The sequence below is a fragment of the Staurois parvus genome, unplaced genomic scaffold, assembly GCF_062004578.1.
Source record: "Staurois parvus isolate SC_StPar_1 unplaced genomic scaffold, SC_StPar_1.0 ptg001032l, whole genome shotgun sequence".
NCBI lineage: Eukaryota > Metazoa > Chordata > Amphibia > Anura > Ranidae > Staurois > Staurois parvus.
The window spans coordinates 2436847-2455930 of record NW_028318828.1 but is presented as its reverse complement, the minus strand read 5'-3'; the positions used below and the strand labels follow the sequence as shown (position 1 = coordinate 2455930).

Below are 19084 nucleotides of genomic sequence, written 5' to 3'. Positions count from 1 at the left end.
GGCATATATATTTAATATTTGTTGGCACATTTCATGAGTGACACCATTAGAAGTGGGTGGATGAAGGAGGTATTCTAACAGTGGGCATACAACAAATGTTTTCTGGCAGAGATTTCTTCTTTTTCCCCATTCAACCCACAGGCTGCATAAAAAAACAAAACAAAACAAAAAACCACACCAAAGAAGGACCAGCGACGTACTGGTACATCACTGGACTTTGAATGGTTATACCAGGGTGATTCCTGCTGCAGGCATCGTCCTGGTATTGTTTTTTTCAGCCATAGATGGGCTTTAATGTCAAAGCAATCCTAGTGGCTAAATTAGCTAATTACAAGCAGCGGGGAAAAAAAAAGCGCCCCCCCCGCTGTCATTCACGGCCTTCTCAGGCAAACCCGTGCCATCAGGGAAACCTGAGAATGCAGCCAGTATTTCTGCCAGCTGACCATAGAGCTGACTGGAGACTGGAAAGGTGCCAATCATCTCTATAGTTTAAGAAATCAGAAGCTACAAGCATTTCATCACTTCAGTTGCGCAGGATATAAACAGCGCTATTTATAAATTGGGAAAGCATCTGATCACATTGATCTTGGTGAGATTAGATAACGTAAGGGCAGAGGAGATATCTACAGTCTGATAGACCCCAGATTTCTCAAATAAGAATATAGGACAATGCCCATTGAAGTTATAAGGGATAGTTTAATTCCCTGTGACAGCATTAAAAGTAATCAAAAAAGTACCCTCGCACCCCCACGCACCTGCGGTCGTGAGCGATGACCCTGTGCCAGTATGGAAACAGTGGTTGCACCATGCATGTGAGGTATCGCCACGAACGTCAGATCAAGGGCAGTAATTCTAGCTCTCTGTAAATCTAAAATGGTAGCTTGTAAAGGCTTTTAAAAGCATTGCCTATAGATATTAATTTATTCACTAGGGTGTCTGCTCTAAAAAAAAAAATGTTTGGGGGTTCAAATTAATTTCCTAAGCAAAAACACTGATTTTTTTCATGTGAACAAAAAGTGTCAGAAAAGGCTTGATCTTCAGATGGTTAGAAGAGTGAGTGATGTGTGGCATAAACTTCTAATGCTGGGCATAAAATGCCCCCATCCCCCAAAATGACCCCTTTTTGGAAAGTAGTCACCCCAAACTATTTGCTGAGAGGCATGTTGAATCAATAGAAGAATTTTACCACAAGTTTTTGGAAAATGACAATTTTCTTTTTTTTTTTTCCACAAAATTGTCACTTAAATGATTTACTGCTCACATATGCCATGGGTATAATGTGGAATTACTCCCAAAAATACATTCTGCTACTTCTCCTGAGTACGGGGGTACCACATGTGAGAGAAGTTATGGCAGTCTAGCCAAGTACAGGACCCCAAAATCCAATACGCACCTTCAGGCTTTTAACCGCCTCCAGCCCGCTATATAAAAAAGGAAATGACGGGGCAGTTCTCTCGTTCTGGGAGGACGTCATATGACGTCCTTCCACTCTAACCGCATGTGCACGGCTCCAGGAGCACGCAGCGAAGCGTTTGGTGGTGCGCTGTGTCCCTTGGACACAGCGGATCGCCGATCAACGAAAAGAGCTGAAGATGTCGGCTCAGTCATGTATTCAGCTGTGTTCAATCACAGCTGATCGCATGTTAATAGGGAAATGCAGATTATTGGCATTTCTCTCCTCACGAGCTGTCATGCTTACAGCTCGTGAGGAGAGGAGAGCCGGTAATCAGCATTCCTCAGAGGGGACATGTAAGCAGATCATCAGGGCACTGATGATCAGTGTAGCCCCAGCAGAGCCACCTGTCAGTGTGCATTAATGCCACCTGCCAGTGCACATCAATGCCACATATCAATGCCCATCTGAGCTGCCGCTCAGTGTCGCAGATCGCCGCCCATCAGTGCCGCCTCATTAGCGGACATCCGTGAAGGAGAAAAATCGGTTATTTACAAAATTTTATAAGAAAACTAAGAAAAAAAAAATGTAAAAAATTCAGTTGTTTTTGGTTTGTTTAGCAAAAAATAAAAAACCCAGGAGGCGATTAAAAACCACCACCAAAAAAAAAAAAAAAACTGTCTCAAAAAAATAAAAATTTCATATGGGTACAGTGTTGCATGACCACACAATTGTCATTTAAAGTGCGACAGCGCTGAAAGCTGAAAATTGGCCTGGGCAGTAAGGGGGGTATAAGAGCCCTGCAGGCAAGTGGTTAAAGGGCTTTATTTCCTCATTACACTTCCTGACTACCTATCACAGTTTCGGAGGCCCTGAAATGCCAGGATAGCACCAAACCCCCCCACCAAATGACCCCTTTTTGGAAAGTAGACACCCCAAGGAATTTGATAAGAAGCATGGCGAGTATTCTGCAGATCTTGTTTGTTGCCACAAGTCTTTGGAAAAATGAAGAAAACAAACATTTTTAATTTTTTTTTTTTACATTTCAAAACCTTTTGAGAAAAAAAAAATATGAGATCTGCAAAATACTCACCATGCCTCCTTTTAAATTCCTTGGGGTGTCCGCTTTCCAAAAGAAGATAATTTGGGGGGTGGTGTTAGCCTGACATTTCAGGGCCTCCGAAACAGTGATAGGTAGTGAGGAAGAGAAATGAGGAAGTTACGCACCTTCCGGGTTTCAAAGTGGTCATTGGATTTCAGGCTCCTGTGTGTGGCTAGGCTCCCAAAAAGTCTCACACATGTGGTATCCTTATACTCATTAGAAGTAGCAGAAAGTATTTTGGGGTGTAATTCCACATATACCCATGGCTTGTGCAAGAAATTATTTAAAATTACAACTTTGTGGGGGAAAAAAAAAGAAAAAACATTTTCCATGGACTCAATATGCCTCTCAGCAGATAGCTTAGGGTGCCTACTTTCCAAAAAGGGGTCATTTGGGGGTGTTTGTACTGTCCTGATATTTTAGCACCTCAAGAAATGTGATGGGCAGTCAGAAAACAAAAACTGTGTAAATTCCATTATCTATACCATAGTTTGTAGATGCTAGAACTTTCACACAAAGCAATAAAAATACACTTATTGGGATTTTTTTTAACCAAACACGTAGCAGAATACATTTTGGCTTAAAATTTATGACGAAATTTTAGTTTTTTTGGATATTTATGATAGAAATTAGAAAAATCGTTTTTTTTCAAAAAATTTTTTGTTTATAGCGCCAAAAATAAAAAGCGCACAGGTGATCAAATACCACCAAAAGAAAGCTCTATTTGTGTGAAAAAAAACAAGGACATACATTTTTTTTGGGTACAGCATTGCATGACCGTGCAATTATTAGTTGAATTAGTGCAGCGCCAAGTAGCAAAAAGAGGCCTGGTCATTAAGGGGAGTAAATCCTCTGGAGGGCAAGTGATTAAATACTAAAAACAATTTTTTATTTATTTATTTTTTTTAAAGTGGGATGCATTAAGTTCTGCATTTTTGCAAATCTGTGAACTATTAATATTCTACTTCCATGTATCCTTTAACCATTTCGCCGCAAAACCCTGGCCAAAATGTGCAGTCGAGCTGGGTTTCTGCCGCCTACCAACTGTCCACCCCACCACCACTTAAAAGGTGCAATAGGCAGCGGACAAGGGTCATTACATGCTGTGGCAACAATGCCTCGCTCTGCGCCCACGGCAAAGTTAACCCGACTTGTAGCGAGGCCGCCCACTGAACGCTTCACATTCAAGTCTATGGGGAAGAATCGCAAATGATTTGCAACTCCATGCAATACACGTGGCTTTGACGCATTCGTTGGCAACATTTTTATTTAAACAGTAACAATTTAATTGTTTTACATTTTTGTTTTCTGGAGGAGGGGCCTTGGAGAGACATCAGGGGTCTAAAGAGACCTCTAATGTCTTTGTGACAGACTTTAGAAAGTTCCACTCTCTGCATATTCATTAATCTACAGTGCAGCTGAAGAAGGGTCTGTATACAGACTTACTATTCCTTCACAAACTGAAACATAGTAAACACAGTTTACTACACTGCTAACACCAACAAACTGGAAGTGGAAAAATGTCAGAAGCCCATCATAAGTTAAACATGTCAGGCATCATGGCAGCAGAAGCATTTTCCAACCACCTCACCCAAACCATATCAAAATATTTTTGGAACATCCTCTGTGTAAGTGTCCTTGTATAGTGCTAAGCTAGCGTTCAGTAAGAGTTGATTCATACATGTGCTTTGCGGATAGAACCTTGGGCTTCACAGTTAATTGATACAGTAGTTGCTCACAGGTTCATGTCAAGTTATATCAGGTCTGGGACAGGAGTAGCTCAGGATCTTATCTTGTTTACACATACACAGTTTAGAAAAAGTTCCCATAGAAGTCAATAGCTTGTAATCTGCACCAGAACTAGACTGCACTGCTCAGAATCAGACATGACTATAAAAAGCACACTGAATCCGGACAGTGCACTGCACACATGCGAAAATGCATCATTAGGAAGCAATTTTTTTTCACATGTCAAACCACATCCAATCCGCATATATGTGAACGGGCACGATTGGTTTCCAAAACTGGACAGAGGGTGGGTAGGTTTTTCTCCTAGACAAAGTGATCATCTTTCTGGCGCCAAGTTTTAGGAGCCCAAACAGGGTCCTCTTGGCCGTGGTAGGGGCCACGTCCTTGACAAGTGCCGACAGACACGTTCTGCCAGCAACCAAATTTACTACATCCACCGCCACCCCTCAGAAATATAAAATGGCAGGGAAGATCCAGAAAATAAGGAAAAAAAAAATCCCTGTAGGATGCTCGCATCACAGCAAGCCGGGGAGAATTCAGGGTTGAGTTTATCGAGTCTGTAGGGAGTGTAGCAGGCCCTGTGAGTTATTTTGAACTGAATAAGCCTGTCTGACAGGTACCAGCTGTTTAAAATGCTAAATCCCATGTTGGTCCAGTCTTCAGCATCCAGGTTGGAGAGGTCCTCAGACCATTTGTGCCTAGATGTGGGAGTGCTACTAGGAGAACATTACATTAAGGTCGAGGTTGGTTTTTCTAAATTATCAGAGCGAAGTAGCAATTCACACTCAGAACTCCTGCTGTACATCTTTAGTGTTACTTTACTTATTACATGTTTTCAATAACTGTTGGAGAGGATCCCAAAGAGAGTAAGGTTACATTCTCTTTGGCAAGCATAGGGCTTGTTCACACTTGTGGCATACTCTAGCACTACACTGAAAAGCAAATTGTGGTGAAATGCATTTCCCAAGGCAGCGGAACAGCAGTTACTAGGCATTCAGAAGGCTTCAATTCTTCCTTTTTTTGAAAAGCAAAAAGGGATTTTCTATGTAAATACAGTGGTCCTATAATTTTTGCCCTTGACATCAAACAAAGCATAACAGCATGTGCAAGCTCCAGCTTGTCTGCATGTTATATTTAAGATGGGCAGTCAAGGAAGGGTAAAACCGCAACTCAACTGCTTGATTTAACTACAGTCTGACACAGCCATCCATGAGAGCAAGACCTGCACACAATCCAGGAAACTGGATAGTATATGAATTATATGATTCTCAGCAGAGTGGTCAAATCTGCAAGAACACATTGAAGGAAAAGAAAAAAACAAATAAATAATAGTATTTGCTAGACTAGCTCAAAAGGATTACAAAAAACATTTATATGAGGAGTTTTCACCAATTTAAACCCACTGTCCTGCAATTTCTTAGAACTGGTTTGAAATGTTAATGCAATTTTTTATTTTTTTTATTGCTCCATCATTTTGACAGTACATTTAACTGAAATATTCGGCAAAACTAAAACATAAGAATAACCACACCAATGAAGTCCACTTTAATAGAAGCAAATCTTTTCTTTAAAAAAAAAAAAAAAAAACCCCAACAAAAACACACCCCAACAATACATACCTCATCTCCACTATCTGAGGTTTCAGAATCAGAAGATGCTGCTGGTTTGCTCACTGGTAGTTCCTTCTCCTCTGAACTACCCCTTTTACGCTTGGCCAATGTAAGCAGCTCCTATATATACAAACAAACAAAAAAAAAAAATCACTTTGTGAAGATTATGTTACAATCAGCATGTATTCACAACTATTTAAAAGAGGGACACAAAACGATGTTCTTATTCTCAGAAAGTAGTCCCTACACATCCACTAATATATGGCCATGTAACCCACTTGTCATTTAATTGTTCCTTACTATATTCTGCTTATTATATAGTATTTATAAAGCGCCAATCCAAGCTCGAGGAGTTTGGACGTAAATGGGAGCAGGGAGATGGGTCTGAGGTTGTTCGGGTCATTGGGGTCCAGGGAGGGCTTTTTAAGTATGGGGGTGATGTGTGCATGTTTCAGAGGGGAGGGGAAAGTGCCGGAGGAGAGGGAGAGATTAAAGATGTGGGTGAGGGAGTGAAGGATGGAGGGGGAGGGAGGTCGTAGGAGTTGTGAGGGGATAGGGTCGAGGGGGGGAGGTGGTGAGGCGGGCATCAGAGAGGATCTTGGAGACTTCCTCGATGGTATTAAGGTCAAAGGTGTGAAGTGTTGGGGAGGCTTCAGTATGAGGAATGTAGGGTGGGGTAGAAGTGGAGGTCAGAGCAGTGGTGGGGCCATGGGAGAGGGGGAATGGGGTTGGAGGGAGTTTGAGCAGCGACGAAGTCCCTGCGGGTTATGCCGAGGGAGAGGGGGGATGAGGGGGTAGCTGTGTGAGAGGGGACAGGTTGAGAGGGTGTGTGAGTTGCAGCGATATCCTTGCGAATTGTGTCAATCTTGTTTTTGAAGTGATTGGCAATCTCAAGGGCAGTGAGTGAGGTGCTGGGTGGAGGTGGGGGTGGCGAGAGTAGTGAGTTGAAGGTGGAGAAGAGTCGGCGAGGATTGGAGGAGAGGGCCTTGATAAGGGTCAGGAAGTAGGCTTGTTTTGCAGCGTGGAGGTGTAGGTGTGGAAGGCAGATTTGTAGCGGGTGAAGGCTTGTTGGGATTTGGTTCTGCGCCATAGTCGTTCCAGGGCACGACTGTCGTTTGAGGGTTTTGTTGTGATCAGTCTGCCAGGGCTGGAGCGGTTGGGGTCTGACGTTATGTGTGGTTAAAGGCGCTAGTGAGTCAAGGGCTGTTAACAGCACATTGTTGTATTCAGTCATAGCCAAGTCGGGGCAGGACAGGGGGGAGGATGATGTCATGGAGTTGATCAGCTGCAGAGTGGAGGGGGGCAGGGTTAAGGTTGCGGAGGTTACGGCTGGTAGTAGTGTGACATTTGGAGGGGTAGGCATTGGAGGACAAGGAGATAGAGAAGGTAATCAGGTTGTGGTCAGAGAGAGGGAAGGGGATGTTAGTGAGGTTGTGGGGAGCGCAGCGGTTGGAGAAGACAAGATCAAGGATATTACCGTCAGAGTGGGTGGTGGATTGTATGCACTGTGCAAGTGCAAAAGAGGAGGTTAAGTGGAGGAGATGGGATGTGGCCGGGTTGTCGAGGTTGACAGGGATGTGGAAATCCCCAAGGATGATGGTGGGTAGCTCAGAGGAGAGGAAGAAGGGTAGCCAGGAGGAAAAGTCATCCAGGAAGCGGGATATGGATCCAGGAGGCCGGTATATCACAGCAATCTTCAGGGGGGTTGGGGAGAATAGTCGGACGCAGTGGGCCCCGAAGGAGGAGAAGGATAAGGGGGGGGTTTGGGAGGACTCGGAAAGGTAATCTGCGGTGACAGGAGCAGACCAACCCCACCACCTTTACGACCGTTGGGCCTGGGTGAGTGGGTCCAGGTGAGACCTCCGTAGGAAAATGCAGCAGGGGAGGTAGAGTCAGTAGACTCATTGGTCCTGACGAAGCTGAGTGAGATACGCCCATCGGCAAAACGCGTTGACGTCATACGTCAGATACGTCACTTCCGGTCATGCGCACTAGGTGGAACGCACGCTGACCTACAAGGAGGAAGCCATCTTCACATGCCATGAGGCAAGCATAAGCAGCACAGGCGCCAAGAAGAGGCCGGAACCCGCGGTATATCGGCTGATGTCAGCGGTGGTTCCCTGGCCTCCCTGGCCTTGTATGGCAGTACTTATGAAGGACATCTTTTCCTTTCCTATTATCCATTGCACAGGTGGTGAGTGGACTGTTACAGGACACTAGATATATGGTCCTATGTGATCTATATGACCTATACATCCTATATAGAGTGAAAGCTCTTTCAGTGACTTTCCACATATTGTTTATTTCACTACAGGATGGGGACATCATGGTGCTTTACATAGGAAACAAGATATACCACGTGTATTTCAACAGGCAGAAGATCTATTGGGATGTGTCTTGTTTTTCTTATAGAAAGTGGTGTGTAGTCCACATGTAGTGGTGAAGAAACCGTTTCAAGCAGTGCGCTGCGTTCTGCATCTATCCCTCCATCCTGGTAACAAATGGGGCATATTCTCATTTTAAAGCCCTAGGAAACAGCTGTTCATATCACAGATGAATGGGCCCCAACCACTTGTGCCGGCATAGGAATGTACTGCATATTATATATGATATTTATTTCTTGTCTTATTTAGGCCTAGAGGCATGCTTTTCTTTTTGACGCACACTGTGCTTGCTGCATTGCATACATGTGATACTTATATCCATAGTATAATTTTTTGAAACTCCTTGTTTGGGATATAACCATTATGGTAGTAGCATAGTCTACATATTTATAACATGTTATATGGTATACCTATGGTATAATTTTTTGCATACACCTCCTTTGGGAAGTGTTCACCTATGCGCCAGTGCTACAAAGACTTTAGACTCTAGTAGTCATTGTCTTTGTGGCACATGCATTCAGACCGGTCTTGGTGTTATTTTATATGGTTTTAGGTCTGTGTGTATTGTCTCATACGGAGGTGATGGTAAACCAGGGCGACTGCCCATAAGTCAAATTTGTATGTGTAATAAAGCATAGTTTTTGGAAATTTTTCTGAGTATCACATTCTGTTCATAATGTAGCCGCTTTCTCTGTGAATCTCTTTTCACAACCCTCTTTGTTTTGTATGCCTTTTTGGCTACTGAATGGAGACCATTTACTGGGTGATACGGTAATTTTTCTTACAACCTCTTAATAACTATCTTTAACAGAGGTAGAGTCAGTGGCCTGGATCCAGGTTTCCGTAATCGCTAGGAGGTTGAGGGAGTGGGAAACAAAGAGGTCATGGATGGCAGTAAGCTTGTTGCACACCGATCCGGCGTTCAGGAGTGCACATGAAAACGGGGGGGGGGAGCTTTTAGGGAGCAGGGGGACAGATACTAAGTTGAGGGGGTTGCGGCTGGACATGGAGGCGGGAGGGTGTTGTGTGGGTGAGAGTGGAGGGCCAGGATACGGGGAGATGTCCCCCGCAGTTAGGAGGAGGAGAAGGGTGAGAAAGGTGGCATGGGAGCGGGATGTGCTGGAGCGTGAGAAACTACTAGTGGAGGTGTTCGGGTCAGTGGGAGAGTGGAGTAATAGGAGGAGGTGGTGGGTGCCGTAGAGGGGTGAAGGAAGCAGTGAAGACACAATATACAATTGTCCTCTGTGAACCTCCTCCAACCTGTGTTAGTTTGCCATGAGCAGTGCAGTTGTACTCTTGTTGCTCAATGCCCGCTAAATATCCCAGTCAGGAGCATCTCAGGAGTGAGCAAGAGGATGGCTACATCCCTACATACACACTGTCTAACCGAAAGTATGAAGGCAACAGAAGGTACTTATTTATTTCAAGTACTTATATAGTGCCATTTATTTACACACACACATACATGTATAGTACATATTCATCAGTCCCTCATTCTCAAGGAGTGTACAATCTAAGGTCCCTAACTTACATTCATACATAAACATACTAGGGCCAATTTAGAAATGATCAAGTTAACCTACCAGCATGTCTTTGGAGTGTGGGAGGAAAATCGTTAAACCCGGAGGAAACCCACGCAGGTACAGGGAGAAGATACAAACTCCAGGCGGCTGGTGCCATGGTTGGGATTTGAACCAAGAACCCTAGTACTGTTAGGCGCAAGTGCTAACCATTTAGCCACTGTGCGGCCTCTTTCTGGGTTAGGAAATTTTTTTGTAATAAACTAGAGCTTAGAGGGTTTGTGTCACTTTAATAACGCCTTTCAATCTTTGTTCCATAGTTTTATCTAGAGGTCTACATTAATTTTTTTTTTTGCAATTTGCCATTTTATAGAGAAATCTATTACAAGTAATTCTGTGCTTGCAAGGGAAGAAAGATCATATCTATTGATGGGAGGGATACAAATTGTGACATGATCCAAAAAAAAAAAAAAAAGCCACTCAGTACCTAGTGAACAAGCTGCCATTAAAAAAATAAACAAGATTTACTGAAAACCAGAGAAGTTAAGCTCCAGATTTTTTTTCTCAATCATAGGAACACCTAGTTCTTGGATTTTAAAATTAATACTTACGGTAATATGCAGAAACCAACATTTCATAATTTTGTTTTTAAAATGCTAAACATCTTTTTCTTCTACTGTAAGTAAAGTTTTTCATGCAGGATGAAGACATGGCTGATTGGCTGTCCTAAGAGAGCCATCTGACTAACAGATATTCAAGCATGTGCAAGGAACTTTAGGACCCATTCACATCTGTCATTTACAGTACACTGTGGTAATGCCACAACATACCATACACGTTTTGGCATGTTGAGATGCCATTCAGTTACAAAGGCACTCCAATATACAATAGTTACAGTGCACCACAATGCACTCAATACACTACAGTGTGTTGCAGTACAAGAATTAAAAAAAATGGCATTTGTCAAGTCTTTTTGAAGAGTCGTCGTGAAAAATATTTCTGGGGGTTTGTAATCAATCCTGTAACCCGAGGATATGAGATCCAGGATAAGGTTGTTGCATGCAGGGGTGTGAAAGTTTAAAAAACGACTTTTCCAAGGGACTAAAATCGGGGTCCCAATCCCCTTGTCTTGAAATGAAATGTCCGCGGCTTTAAGCATTGCGCAGTTTATCTCCTACTCACTACCGCACAGTATTCAGGGACTAACAGGGGGAAAGAGACTTTGGAGCGTGATGAGCACAGATTGGGTGCTTGTCAGGAAAGGAGAGTTTCTTTAACGCTCAGAAGACACGCATCAGCCGAGCGAGAGAGGTGCCAGCCCCAACACGGAAGAAAACAAAAAAAAAAAACAAAAACACAAAAAAACACCAAAACATATAATGGAATAAATCACACCAATATTACTGTGAAACTTTGCACTCTTGACTTGCAAATATACACCATACACATCAGAATCCAAAAAGAAGAAAAACAGAATTAAAAAGAAAAAAAAAAAGTTAAAAAAAAAAAGACCACACGAGCAGAAAAACCTCTCCATAATGTAAGACAAGAGGAGATGGCTAGACAATATGGGACAAGTGCAAGATTGTTAACCCCCAAGGACAAGCACCAGTGTGTTTAGTAATATGCTTTCCAGGAGGGCCACGTTACATATTTAAAGTGGCTGTAAATGCTGAAGACTTTTTTTTTTTATTATTATATACTTTCATGCATTCTATGAACAAAGGTGAAAAACCTTCTGTGTGCTGCTTCCCCGTGACATAAATGTACAGATTTGAGTATCGGAGATGTGTTCTGTAGCAATAGGTATTTGTAAATTTAGCTCATTCCTTGTTTTTAAAGATGTATTCAGTCATATATTCAGTCATGGGTATTTGGAGACCTGTGCTCATCCATTAGCATCTGAAAAGACAGAGAAGCTTCCTCAGGCTTGAAGTGACACCTGGGTGCCAATAAGATTTGTCATCTTCTGGGAACCCTGGAAGGAAACGGCTGGAGACAGGTTGGCTTCATGACACAGCGGGAGACCAGAGCTTTGAATTATATCAGTGTATCAAAAGAATATGTTTCATCTCTCATAAAAGCTAAATTAGTTGCAGAGAGATGAAAATACTTCTTTTCGATTGGACACTCTGTAGGCTACATCTGCATGTACAAACTGTATTTGTGACCTATGTAGAATGCCAGGAAATGGTTATGTGGCGCCGGATCGTGACAGCTGAACAGTGATTGGTACTATCGCGACTGGACTGATGCGCTGGTTTCGGAAATTCAATCTCTGACTTGGTGATTCAAACCGTTCCTGGTCCAATCGACTTAGGGCATTTCAGGACCCAGAACATCTTGTGGGCAGGTACACGAACACCCCCCAAAGTCAACTGGCCAAGAACTCATGTCCAGCCCACGTCCATATCCCCATAAATGGAGGACCCTGAGGTATGGACGGTGTGATTCATATGGAGCTAGTTCGATCGACTAATGGATTGCTGACTTTCCCTGACTTGCTCCAGTCGCAGGATAATTCTAGGTAAGTTTTATTTCCCTTTTATTTTATAGTGAATAGTCAATTGTGTGTCTTATTTTCTGTAACTTTTTATACTTTGTACATATTTTTTGCACTGCCCACTTTCGGGATGTTAAATCTTAAAATTAATAAGTGACTTCTGGGTACTTAAGCGGCTCATATCTCAGGAGAGATTAGATTGTATTGTATTTTTAGTGTCTTTAAATGCTTGGTCAAGTTCATTGCCTATCTGTATGCAATTGCACTGTGTGTTGGCAGATTGTAAAGATAGCAGGTCTGCCAGATGGAGATCTGTGCGTGTGTGGTGTCCCAACAGACCGTTCTGCGGATAAACTTGTCGGGTGGTGGCAAGCTACGGTTTGTGGTGTGGGGGTGTGTGGAAAGTGGAAGAGTGATTAACACCGGGGTTCTGGCTTGTTGGATAGCTGGAGGAATCCTAGAAGGGTGTGTGATTGCTAGGCTGCTCCTCAACCCTAGTTAGTGCATCAGATTGTAAGATTTGTATCTGCCAGTGTGTGGTCGGCCGGCTGGATTGGAGTGGAGTCTGCCTCCAGTGGTGGCCAAGAGGTAGTGCGGGCTGTGAAAGTGTATCATGGCCGGTCTTATATACTTTATATATTAGAAGTTAAGTCCCCCCTTATTCCCTCTTACCCCAAGTCACGGCCGCACGTGCGTGCCTCGGTTAGCTAGTCGCTGTGGGTGAACCGTGACACCCTTAACCTAATACTCACCTGAGCCCCCTTTTGATTCAGTGATGTGAAGGAGAGCTTCGGCTATTCCAGGACTCCTCAGTGGCTGAGACAGAAGCAGGAGCCACTGGTTCGCACTGTTCAATCACTGCCAGTGTGCCATTGAAGAGTGGGGGGCAGGGCCATGCCATGTCTACATGAGACTTATGAACACATGAAACAGTGCCCCAATAGGAAGCAGCTTGCTGTTAGGGGCTTTAATAAGGAGGGAGTAGCCAGAAGTGCTGGCAGACAGAACCAGAGGAGAATCAGGACTACTGTGTTAAAAACCATTGTACAGAGCAGACAAGAATAACTTTTTTTATTTATTTTTTTTAGCTGAACCATTAATACCACTTAAAACAGCTTCCCGACTGCCATATAGCAGAAATACTGCTAGAGGGCGGCACGGATGCGCAAAATCACGTGTACACAAACACTTCACGTTTTCGCGGTCTGGGGGAGGGGTGCGCAAGCAAGTGCCATGATTTAATCCCCAAGGGATCAATCCTACAATTTAGGTCAGTGATGTTCGGTCTAAATTGGATGATCGATCCCTATCCTACCAGGGAAACTTCCTGTACCTGTGTTGACACTTAACACAGGTACAGGAAATGATGCAATCTTATCTCTCTGGGCACATTCCGTCCCAAAGACAGAAGAATCAAAACACCAAGTAAAACAGCACACACTTTCACAGTTAGAACACTTGGACACATTTAACTGCTTAATCCCCCCCCCCCCCCCAGTTGACCCTGTTCACTGCCCTGTCACCAGTGTTATTAGTACAGTGTACAGATATTTTGCTGATCACTGTACTCGTGTCGCAGGCAACTTAAGATAGCGTCAGACTGCCCTTAAGTACACCAGTAATCATATTTAACCCCTTGATTGCCAGGAACACGCTCACATACACAAACCTCCATTGCTAGTATAGTGTCTGAATGGATCAAAATCTTTGATCAGATCAGCACTATACCAGTGTTAACATTAGTTTAGTGTCTCCAAAAATGCAGTGTTAATGGGATCAGCCCTGGAACCTGCCAGCACCTGCGTTTAGCTCCCCATCCCCACCTCTCCCCCAGCAAGTGCAGTATCAGTGTCACTTGTTACACTGCACACAAAACCGCAGTGTTCGCAGCATCAGGCCTGATCTATGCTAGCACTTGCAGGTAAATTTTTGTAGCGGTTCAAGCAGTCCGACAGCCAGGTGCTCTTTTTTTCCCTCGTGAGTCGCACTAGGAACCAATAAATAATTGGCCAAAATGTCAATGGAAAGGTACTCTAGTGAAGAGGCCTACATGATTCTGAGCATGTCAGGTGAGAATAAAGGGGAAGCCTCACTGACAGAATCTGCCTCAGAATATGAACCTGTAGACTGCAGTGGCAGCCTGACAGATAACTCAGATGATGGAGAAGAAGAGATCCCTACTAAGGGTCACGTGTACCCAACCCTGTTCCCAGGTTGCGGAGATGTTACAATAGCATGAGGACTCTCATATGCAGCAGAGTACCAGTACTAGTCTACCTTTTGGTGAACTGGAGAGCACCAGCAGCCTAGTACATCCTGGTGTTTCAAACACCAGCACTGCAGTATCACTCAGTGACGTGGAGAGTCCCACAAGTGCAGTACAAGCTGGTGCAGTGGCGAGCACAAGAAGTGTCCTACAGCCACCAAGAATTAGCACTCAGGCCCATAGAGACCCTAGTATCCTTCTGGATGTGCTTGCAAATCACGATTGGCAGCCCACAAATGCTTCAGCACCCTTATTTCCCCCATTCACTGCCCAACCCGGAATTCATTCGGAAACAGCAAATTAACTACTCCTCTTGATTTTTTGGAGCGTTTTTTCACGGAAGATCTGTTGGCATTGTGGATCAAAGCAAATTATATGCATAACAGTTTAATCGCTGCCAACCCAAAATTCAAACCCTGACAGACCATTTGCATGGAAACCCATTACGGTTTACAAATGTAAACTTTTTTTGGCCTAACCCTCAACATGTGCATTACTTAAAAAAATAAATTGAGGTTGTATTGGTCCACAGGCCCGATTCATAATATGCCTGTGCTCTCGGTGCCATGACCAAGCATAGATATGAGAGTATATTGTGTTTTATGCATTTCAACGACAACATACTCTGTCGTCCTCGAGGTGACCCTGAATTTGACCAGCTCCACAAAATTCAGCCTCTTGTAAAACCACCTTAACCAAAAATTTGCAGATGTCTAACTCCCCAGCAAAACATCTGCGTTGATGAGTCCCTCAGTCTTTCTGGCCGCCTTGCATTCAAACACTTTATCCCCAGCAAGCATGCCAGATATGAAGTCAAGAGGTAGAAGACCTGTGAGGGCAACAAGCTATACATATACAGTTGTGTTCAAAATAATAGTGTTGAAAAAAGTGAATAATGCTCAAAATCCTTCTAATAGCTTTTATTTTCACACACACACACACACACACGGAACACTACACATTCTATTCCAAATCAAAACATGAAGAAAAATAAATCAAAATTTGTGGTGTTCCTCTAAACAAATTGAAGAAAAGGGAGTATTAGACTTCAAAAAAATAGCAGTGCAGTGTTTGTATTCTTCTTTACAAACTCAAACATTCACTATAAAAACTGGAAAATGTTTGAAGATTTTGCTTTCCTTTGAATGACTTAATTATATTTCGTTGTATAACCACTGTTTCTGAGAACTGCTGTACATCTGTGTTGCATTGAGTCAACCAACTTCTGGCACCTGTGAACAGGTATTCCAGCCCAGGATGATTGGACTACATTCCAGTTCTTCTCCATTTCTTAGTTTTGCCTCAGAAACTGTATTTTTGATGTCACCCCACAGGTTTTCTATTGGATTAAGATCCGGGGATTGGGCTGGCCACTCCATAACATCAATCTTGTTGGTCTGGAACCAAGATGTTGCACGTTTACTGGGGTGTTTGGGGTCGTTGTCTTGTTGGAACACCCATTTCAAGGGCATTTCCTCTTCAGCATAAGGCAGCATGACCTCTTCAAGTATTCTGATGTATTCAAACTGATCCATGATCCCTGGTATGCGATAAATAGGCCCAACACCGTAATATGAGAAACATCCCCATATCATGATGCTTGCGCAACCATGCTTCACTGTCTTCACAGTGTACTGTGGCTTGAATTCAGTGTTTGGGGGTCATCTGTCAAACTGTCTGCAGCCACTAGACCCAAAAAGAACGATCTTACTTTCATCAGTCCACAAAATGTTGCGCCATTTCTCTTTAGGCCAGTCAATGTGCTCTTTGGCAAATTGTAACCTCTTCAGCATGTCTTTTTTTCAACAGTGGGACTTTGCGGGGGCTTCTTGCAGATAGCTTGGCTTCACATAGGCGTCTTCTAATTGTAACAGAAGGTGGACACCTTTAAATGCATATGGTCAGTAAACTTTTTGTTTAAAATCTTTTATGTACCCCACACAAACCAACCCTGAATAAAGGTATCTTAAGCAGTATCACGCTAGGAGGTCTCTTATTGGGCACTCTGTGTGAGTGCCATCATTCGCAGTGCCCATCTGGAGGACTCAGGACCCTGGTGGTGATACCTGGTAGCTGTTTCGGATGACCTTACTTCTGTGGAGCCGGGATGGTGATCTGGGTGCAATCTGATCTGGGATCTGAAGATCGTTCTATGGCCTGGCGACGCAGGATTACATATTGCTTATATTAAACGCACATCTGGTGAGTGCGTTTTTCACCTATTTGTGTGGTTCACACTTATCACACCTTGGATCAGGACGTCCACTCACCTGGAATTAGGATCTCTCCATGATCCGCACTATTATATTGAACTTTTGTATTTATGGATAACCATCAGAGTGATATCACGCATGTACATATATTGTGTGTATAAACTGTACTCTATTATTTAGCGCTGCACCATTCTATTTGACAAGTACTCACAGGTAACTTTAGACCGTCTTTGATCTTCCTGGAGCCGATTGTTGGCCGAGTCCTTGCCATTTTGGCTATTTTTCTATCCATTAGAATGGTAGTTTTTCGCTTTCTTCCACGTCTTTCAGGTTTTGGTTGCCATTTTAAAGCATTTGCGATCATTTTAGCTGAGCAGCTTTTCTGCACTTCATGTTTTCTCCTCTCCAATCAACTTTTTAATCAAGGTACGCTGTTCTTCTGAACAAAGTCTGGAATGACCCATTTTCCTCAGAAATTCAGAGAGAAATGCACTGTAACCAGCATGTACAACAACATTTGCTGCCTTCCTTCCTTAAATAAGGGCAATAATTGCCACCTGTTTTTCAAAGAATGAATGACCTCACTAATAGAACTCCACACTGCTATTTTGAACATGCCCCTTTCAATTAGTGATTCAATAACACGGCAGCTAGTGTTGTTGAGAAGCCCCTATGACTTCCAACAACCAGATGATGAAGCAGTACTTAGGTTTCCCGAAAAGCCAGACGCTTGTACAAAAAAAAAAAAAGGTGTGTTTTTTTCAATTGGCTCTATATAATGATTTTGTGCTTTACAAAGTAACTGGATGAAGTGGATCCTTCCTAAAATTCCAGGAAGAAATCATGGTCCTTTTGTATCCAGAAGGTGCTGTGGCCCAAACCCCCAATGCAGATGTAGTTAGCTGGCTGCATGAGAGGCATTTTCCAGATCTCATTCCTGGTACCCCAACTCAAAAAGGACAAAAAAAAAAAAGTGTAGCGGACATGGAATGAAGCATGACACCCGCTTTTTATGTCCCTCCTGTCCTTGCCAACCTGGTCTCTGCCTTAATGACTGCTTCTGTTGCTACCACACACTTGTGGAGTATCAGTATAGGGTACAGCACGGCACAGTTCAGGGCACACATTTGCACAGGGTCTAGAAAGAGGTTAGGTAGTCAGGAAACTGGCCATCGCATTTTGAGAGACCCTACAATCTGGTTTAACAACTTCCCATCCAAGCGCTGTATATTAAAAAAACGGCCGGATGGTGGCACCGCAGGGGCGGGTTGCCGTTCAGAATCGGCGCCCACCATTTTGGATTGTGTGCGCTCCCTGGGAGCGCGTGGCACCACGATCCAGTGCCGGCTGTGTCCAGAGGACACAGCGGAACACCGATCACTGTATGGGACCTCTGTGTGAGGTCCTGATCATGTGATCACTGATTGGCCAATCAGCGATCACATGAATAGGAGTAAGCATGTCGTCACTTCTGACATCATTGCTTACTACGTGTGAAATCTGTGAATGATCACAGAGATAACATGGTACAAGGCTATTCACAACAGCCTTGTACCATGTGACAAGCTGTGACCAATCACAGCTCACACAGTAATTTTCAATGGCTGCAAGAAAGCAGCCAGAGAAGGAGAAAAGATTGCTTTTACAGCCTTTATGGGTGTAAAAGCAATCAGTGTAATAAAAAAAAAATAATAATAATCGCCCCCTACAAGTAGTACAGTGTCACTATGGTGACACTGTACTGCTAGGGTGACAGTATGTAAAAAAAAAAAAACCCACACAAATAAAGAAAAATGTAAACAATTTTTGAAAAATTTATAATTTTTGGTTAAACTAATTTGGGTTATTTTTTTTTTTTTTTTTTTACTAAAAAGAAAACTGAATACATTTTGGCCAAGATTTATGAAGAAATAAAATTTTGCAAATAAATAACTTAAGAAAAACTTTTTTTTAACAAATTTGACTTTCATTTATATAGCAAAAACATAAAAATCCCAGTGGTGAATAATTACCACCAAAATAAACTTTTATTTGTATAAAAAAAAAGCTAAAAAAATTCATATGGGTACATGGCATGACCGCGCAATTGTCAAAGTGTGACAGCACTGAAAGCTGAAAATTAGCCTGGACAGGAAGGGGGTAAAAGTGTCCAGACAAAAAAAAAATGAATACAAACAAAAATTGTAAAAACAAAAATAGTTTTTTTTTGTTACTGTTCCGTTACAATTGTACTGTTTAATTGTTAACCATTGCCATTTTCTTTGCAGGAATGCCATTCAGTTGCAGCTCTCAGAATATACACAAGTCAGTGTGGGAAACGCTGTTGGATGAGATTTTTCATTTG

General features: G+C 42.9%; 1 protein-coding gene across 1 annotated transcript in view; it reads right to left on the bottom strand.

Annotated features, from left to right (window-relative positions):
* Nucleotides 1-19084, bottom strand: part of RTF1 (RTF1 homolog, Paf1/RNA polymerase II complex component) — a gene marked incomplete at its 3' end in the record, with an annotated part of 142978 nt that overhangs the window by 89614 nt on the left and 34280 nt on the right. The window contains exon 2 of the mRNA XM_089657824.1: nt 5864-5974. Within this exon, the coding sequence (XP_089513950.1) occupies nt 5864-5974 (111 nt within the window). The remainder of the gene's footprint in view (nt 1-5863; nt 5975-19084) is intronic.